At 50.7% G+C, this 7,500-nt stretch overlaps 2 protein-coding genes across 2 annotated transcripts in view; one reads left to right on the top strand and one right to left on the bottom strand.

The window, feature by feature from the left end:
• The window catches only part of pcxb (pyruvate carboxylase b), a 218,988-nt gene that overhangs the window by 138,994 nt on the left and 72,494 nt on the right, over positions 1-7,500 (top strand). The gene's annotated exons all lie outside the window — the stretch shown is intronic.
• LOC121689907 (leucine-rich repeat and fibronectin type-III domain-containing protein 4) overlaps positions 1-7,500 on the bottom strand; it is a 39,433-nt gene that overhangs the window by 13,978 nt on the left and 17,955 nt on the right. The window contains exon 3 of the mRNA XM_042070142.1: positions 6,195-7,500. This exon is cut by the window's right edge and continues 579 nt beyond it. Within this exon, the coding sequence (XP_041926076.1) occupies positions 6,195-7,500 (1,306 nt within the window). The remainder of the gene's footprint in view (positions 1-6,194) is intronic.

Genomic DNA, 7,500 nt, shown 5'->3' on the forward strand with positions numbered 1-7,500 from the left:
TCGGAGCACCTCTCAGGTAATCAGACAACAACTGCAGTGAGTTGGGAGAGAGAAAGCAAGAACACATAGGCTACTACTGGCCAAATCCTCTCCAATTGTTAGAATTGGACTCTGGGCGTTTGGGAACAGCTGAGGGAGGAGGCTACTTGAAACTGTGAGTTTCGGTCGGTGTGAGCGAGCGGACTTTCAGTTGACAGTAATTAACACCCTTTTGAACAATCTAAGCTGTGCGAACGTCAGAGGGCGGTCTACGCTGATGCATCATTAGCGAGACAGGAGGACAGCTGCATGCAATTCCTAGCAGAATAAAAATAGTGGCGTCTGCTGAAGCGGCAGCATAAGCGGCAGCCCTCGTTTTAGCCAGCCACGGTTAAGACGGACACGGTCAAGACAAGCAAGTTTACCTGTGCAAGTTCACCGAGCACAGGCACCGACAAAGGCAAAAATGTGCCGTTCCACCATATCTGTTATCACCGGCCATCGCAGAAAACGGCATCATGCCAAAAGGGGCAGAAATCGCCTTTACCTCCAGGAACTTAAACGGTCCTCACCTACCGAAACCTCCTTCTCCATGGGCTTGTGGAACTGTCAATCCGCAGTCAACAAAACCGACTTCATAGCTGGCTATGCCAACCACCTCTCACTGGAACTCCTTGCTCTCACTGAGACTTGGATCAAACCAGAGAACACTGCCACCCCGGCTGCACTCTCCACTAACCTTACACTATCCCACACCCCTCGCCTATCTGGACGAGGGGGCGGGACGGGCCTGCTGATCTCCAACAAATGGAAATTCACCCCGCTACTGCCTTCAAACAAATATGTCTCATTCGAATTCCACGCCATCACAGTGATCGCCCCAGCAAAACTCTACGTGCTGGTCATCTACCGCCCTCCAGGCCAACTACGCGACTTCATTGACGAACTTGACACTCTGCTATCCTCCATCCCTGAGCATGACTGTCCGCTTCTTGTTCTCGGTGATATGAACATCCACTTAGATGCCCCAGGCTCAGCGGACTTTTTGGCCCTGGTCCACTCCTTTGACCTCGAACTGGTTCAAAGCCCACCGACTCACAAAGCTGGCAAAGAGCTTGACTTGATCTTCACTCGGAACTGCAGCACAGACACCCTCATGGTGACGCCTCTCCATCTTTCTGACCACTTCTTCATCCAGTTCAACGTCAGCCTGTCAGAACAGCCTCCGGCTCCTCAGCCGATGGTCACGTTCCGCCGCAACATCCGGAACCTGTCTCCAACGCACTTCTCCTCTGTGGTTGCCTCCGGTCTACCTCCACTCAACACCTTCTCCTCTCTGGAGGTTAATGAAGCCACTGACTCGCTCTGCTCCACACTGACCTCGTGTCTAGACGAGCTGTGCCCTCTTACCACAAGGCCAGCTCGATCTAAACATTCTCATCCATGGCTAAATGATACCCTCCGATCGCAGCGCACCAAACTCAGAGCCGCGGAGAGGAAATGGCACAAATCCAAACTAGCTGACGACCTCAAAAACTACCAGACACTCCTGACCTCCTTCTCAGCCAGCATCACTGCTGCTAAGACTGCTTTCTACAATGACAAAATCAACAGCGCTACAGACACTCGAAAACTTTTCTCAACCTTCAAATCGCTACTCAACCCTCAGCTACCTCCTCCTCCATCCAGCCTTACTGCAGATACCCTCGCCTCATTTTTTACAAACAAAGTGGCGGCAATCAGCAGTCAATTCTCTACATGCCCACTCAACGCATCTGACTCAGATACCGCACTCCTACAACCTCTAGGGACTGCTGGAACATCTTTTTCAGCATTCATGCCTCTCTCCGAGAGTGAAGTGTCCAGACTCCTGACATGCAGCCGTCCTACCACATGCTCGCTGGACCCTATACCTACGAGCCTACTTCAGTCCATCAGCCCGACCATCGCTCCAGCTATCACACATGTGATCAATGCCTCGCTAACCTCCGGCACATTTCCAACAGCGTTCAAAATGGCCCGGGTAACACCGTTACTTAAGAAAGCTTCTCTCAACCCTGCTCAAGTCGAGAACTACCGCCCTGTCTCACTACTGCCTTTCCTATCCAAAGGCATTGAACGAGCAGTCTCCAAACAGGTCTCTGACTTCCTTTCACAGAACAACCTTCTGGATCCAAATCAGTCTGGGTTCAAAAGCGGCCACTCTACTGAAACGGCTCTGCTGTCTGTAACAGAAGCCTTAAAAGAAGCCAGGGCGACCGCTCGGTCATCAGTACTCATTCTGCTTGACTTATCGGCTGCCTTTGACACGGTTAATCACCGTATCCTTCTCTCTATACTCGCTGACATGGGAATCTCCGGTTCTGCTCTCTCCTGGTTTGAATCCTACCTCACAGGACGCTCGTTTAACGTATCATGGCTTGGTCAGCTATCCGCACCTCACCATCTCACCACAGGGGTCCCCCAGGGCTCAGTGCTGGGCCCCCTCCTCTTTGCTATCTACACCACCTCCTTGGGACAGATTATCCGTTCGCACGGCTTCTCATACCACTGCTATGCAGACGACACACAGCTCTATCTGTCCTTTCCACCTGACGACCCCCTGGTTTCAGCACGGATCTCGGATTGCCTTTCAGACATAGCTACATGGATGAAGGCACACCACCTCCAGCTGAACCTCTCAAAGACTGAACTGCTGGTCATCCCAGCTAAACCTACCATACACCACGACATCAACATCAAATTTGACTCCCTGTCTGTTTCACCGACCAGGACTGCAAGAAATCTAGGAGTTGTTCTTGACAACCAACTAAACTTCTCGGATCATGTTGCCTCAGTCGCCCGGTCATGCCGTTTTGCACTCTACAACATACGGAAAATCAGGACTTACTTGACTCAAGATGCTACCCAACTTCTGGTTCAGGCAATAGTCATCTCACGACTCGACTACTGCAATGCCCTCCTGACAGGTCTCCCAGCCTGCGCAGTGAAACCACTTCAGATGATCCAGAACGCGGCGGCGCGCCTGGTCTACAACCAACCCAAAAGGGCACATGTTACCCCCGCTGCTCATCCAGCTACACTGGCTACCTATGGCGGCCCGCATCAAATTCAAGTCTCTAACGCTTGCCTACAAAGTAGTCTCCGGTTCTGCTCCCACCTACTTGAATGCCCTCATACAGACTTACACTACCTCCAGACCGCTGCGCTCCTCTGACGAACGACGTCTAGCTCTACCACCGGTACGCTCAAGCCAATCCAAACTTTTCTCATCTGTTGTTCCTCGTTGGTGGAACACACTGCCAGTTCCTACAAGGACAGGGACATCCTTTTCCACTTTCAAAAAACTCCTGAAGACCCAGCTCTTTAGAGAACATCTACTCTCATAGCAACACTTACAACAAGTCTTACTGATCCTAGCACTCACCAGCCGTTTTAAACTGACAAGTAACTGTTAAAAACAGCACTCACCGACGCACTTATTCTTACTGTACTCTAATGTTTTTTTTAAACTGTCCTAAAATTGTGAGAATTGTTCTAAAAACTTACTGTTTACCATGTTGTTAGTCGCTTTGGTTAAAAAGCGTCAGCCAAATGTAATGTAATGTAATGTAATGTAATGTAATGTAAATGAAATCAACTGAATTGTGGCATGTCTGTTTTAGAACAAAGTGGTGTTTGAGTAAGGGTTTAATTTCATTATGCGATAACAATGAATCACTTTTGCATTGGCAATGAAAGGAAGGAATATAAAAATTGCGACAATGACCTTTTTTGGTCTGGAATTGAATAATTTATATTTTCTTAATGCGCTTTGATTCGATTTGGTGGCTAAGTGAGAGGTTTTTTAAGTCAGTCTGCCTTTGTATTCCCCACCACGACCCTCTCTCTCTCCCTCTTCCCCTCTCTCTCCCTCTTCCCCTCTCTCTCCCTCTCTTCTTGGCGACCCCCGTGAGGGTAGAAGCTATCCCACTCTGCTCAGTGAGACAGCAGGTCTGTTTCCCCAGCCCAGGTGGATAAATGAAAAGCCTCCTCCAGTTTCCCTCACCACTCTCTTCATCCCTCGCACTTCTCTCTATCTATTTATCTGTTCCACCTTTCCCTCCTCCTCCTCCTTCTTGCCCTCCACCCCTCCCTCACTCCCTTTCGTCGTCTCTCTCTCTACCCGTCACAGGGATAGACTGTGACACCCTCATTGGCTTCGCAGTTTAAGCTCATTTAAGGACTTCATTATTCTCTCCCCCGAGTCCTCTGTCACTGTCTACCTCTCTCCGTCTCTGTCCTCCTCTCACTCTCTTTCCCTCTTTCTCTCTCTCTCTCTCTCTGTGTCACTCTCTTGTGTCTCTTACCTACCTTCCTCTCAATCTGTCCACCTTAATATGTCTGAAGCGTCCGCCTCCCATAATTCCTTGTTGTGCGACACGACTGTGTCTGTCTGGTCTCTGGTGTTTTTCCCTCACTCTCTCTCTCTCTCTCTCTCTCTCTCTCTCTCTCTCTCTCTCTCTGATCTTCCTTCCTTTTATTCCCTTCTCGTTTCTCTTTTTGAACTCCCTAATCTTCATTCATCCATCTCTCCATCATCACATTCCTCTCTCTTTCTCTTCTCTCTCTCTGTATTCTCTCTCTCTCTCTCTCCTCCTCTCTCCCCTCTCTCCTCCTCCTCCTCCTCTCTCTCTCTCTCTCTCTCTCTCTCTCCATCTCTCATCTCGGTTGTGTGAGGTTCCGTCCACGCGATATTCTTGCACGCTAACAGAGGCGTGTGCAGGCCGAGCGGAGATCGTATTCAGGAGCTGTCAGCCCCATGCGCCCCTGGGAAAAACACTGAAATGTATGGAGCGGCGCCGTTCGCACGCCTGAGGCGTTCGGCTCCGAGCAGAGCAGAGCAGTGGAAATCAAACCGTGCGTCGCTGCTGAATGCACCACAAGTGGATAGACAGTAATCTGCCCTCCATTATGTGGGTGTGACATGGATGTCAGTGTTCAAGGAAGCCTAGAAAAACAGCTTAACACATTTGAATCAGAACGTATCCAGAGCCATTGGCTTCATGGGTTTCCTGGAGCACCAAGACTATTGTATGTTTACTTGGCAGCCATTTTGGAAACTTCTCTGTCTTTAAATATTTGGGTCACGCAGGGTTGTGAATTTATCTAAACTGACAAATCTGACAAATAGTGCTTATTTAACTTTTAATTTTACGCTCAAATAATGCCAAAAGAAGCTGTTATTTTTTGGATTCTTTCACCTGCGGAAGCAATTCGATTTCACAGTGCAGCTATTTTATGGTCACAGATAATACAGTATAAATGAAAAGCTCTATTGAGGGTAAACTTCAGTGATGACTTTACCAACATTGTGATTGGCTCCTTTTAATACTATGCAAGCAGACCGTCCGTTTGAAGATCTGTCATGTTTAATATGACATATACTGTACATTCATGTACCTATAACCATAGTCATATTTAGTTAAACGGACTTTTGTTTCTGTTGACAACCCACACCCATGTTAAAACAAAGGTCGTTCCCATTGCAGCTGTCTCTGTGATTGTGAACTGGAACATTCTTGCTGTGGCATTCCTCCTAGCGAAACTAGTTTTAGTGAAAATACTGTCTTATTGTAGTTTCTATCTGTGTGTGTGGAAACCACCAGCTTTGGAAAGGCATATGTTTTCCCAGTCAGCCAGATGTTTTAGCTTCGCCATTCCTGTTGGGCCTCACACATCACATTTGAGAAAACACCAGTGATCGCCCGCTCGTGGGGAACCGCTAGAGAGAGGAAGTTGCGACTAATTAATACCACTTTGAGCCAGCCGTCTGTGGTCCTGTTGTTAAATAGATGTGTGTTCTCAAGATGGGGAGGATGGTTGTCAGGGAAATGTGGATTTATTTATGATCTTTATGCAGATATTAATCACCAGTGATAATTAATCAGCCAAATGTATGCTGATACCTTAATTACTTCACTTGTTCAAGAAAGGTATTTCTGTAAAAGATTTCAGAAGGGGATAGATATGAGCTTTGTAGAGTATAGTTCATATATTGTTATTCTTTCTAACTATGGTTTTGGTTACACTGTATTTGAACAGTTGCGCCAGTAGTTCAGCTTTGAATTTGAGTTGCTCCAGGGGGACTTTCCCAGCAATTGGTCTCTTTCATTCGCTTTTGGCAAAAGCATCAACTAAGTAAACAATTAAAAGACATAAAGAGGGTCACTCACCTGTACACGAGTGTGTCGTCGGCCGTGCAGTTGTACTGGATCTGGTACATCCATACTAGATAGGAGCCTGGCAGACGGCCCATGTCCCAGCGCACCTGGGCAGAGGTGGAAGTCACCCCTATCACCCCCACCACCCGCACCTCGGCTGCCTCCCCCCCACCTCCCTCTCTCCCCTCGGCCGTCGTCCCCTCCCCCTCCTCCCTGTCCTCCTTCTTGGCCTCCTGGCCCTTACTCGCGTCCTGAGGCACCTGGGGGTCCTGTGTGTCCGAGGCAGCCCCATTGCCATTTGTGCCGGTGGCTGCCCCGGCGCCATTGCTGCTACTCCCGCCGTTGGTCTTCCCCGTGGTGATGTCGGACGAGCCGGGGTCCCGGGTCAGCATGACGGTGCCATTGCCGCGGTGTGGCAGCGGGATGACCTTGAGGTCGACTGTGGCGGCGGCCTCGCCCGCGGCGTTGATGGCAATGCAGCGGTACGGCCCATCGTCACGCGCAACGGTCACCAGGATCTCCAGAGTGCCGTTGCGGTAGGAGGCCACACGGCTGCTGTTGGACACAATGCGGTCGCCCGGCGACACCCAGTGGACCTCGGGCGGCGGGTCGCCGATGGCACGGCACCGTAGCGTGGCCCGCTGACCCTCGAGTACCCAGAGCTTATGTGTCCGGCGCGTGATCAAAGGCGGCTCGCAGGCAAACTCCTCCTCGGGCACCGACCAGAAGTAACGCCCAGCGAGCTGTGGCGGTGATGAGCACGTCTCCATGTCATCGCCACGCGACAGACGCCTCAGCCAGAGCAGCTCACAGTTGCAGTGCAGCGGGTTACCGCCGAAGTGGACGCTCACAATGGAGTTGTACGGCGTCGGGCTGATGGCACCGATCTGCGAGCGCGCAAACAGCGAGTCCGGCGGCAGCGTCCGGAGACGGTTGGACGTCATGTCCAGGCGCGCCAGCTTGTAGAGCTCGCTAAACGAGCCCTCGGCAATTTGGTCGATGAGGTTGTGGTCCAAGTTCAAGGTGTGTAAGGAGGCCATGTTTTGGATGGCTTCCCAGGGTGCTTTGCGCAGGTTGTTGTAGGAGAGGTCCAGGTCCTCGAGTGTGAGGAGGAAGTCGTCGAAGGCCTCGGAGGAGATGTTGGTCAGCTGGTTGTTGTTGAGGATGAGGTGCTGGAGGTTGAGGAGGCCCGTGAGGTCGCGCGGTCCGAGCGCACTCAGCCGGTTGGTGTCCAGGTGGAGCGAGCGCAGGCTCTCCAGGTCAGCGAAGGCCAGCGGGCGGATGATGTGGATGGTGTTGCGGGACAGCGTCAGGTCCA

The sequence above is a fragment of the Alosa sapidissima genome, chromosome 18 (assembly GCF_018492685.1).
Source record: "Alosa sapidissima isolate fAloSap1 chromosome 18, fAloSap1.pri, whole genome shotgun sequence".
Classification (NCBI taxonomy): Eukaryota; Metazoa; Chordata; class Actinopteri; order Clupeiformes; family Clupeidae; genus Alosa; species Alosa sapidissima.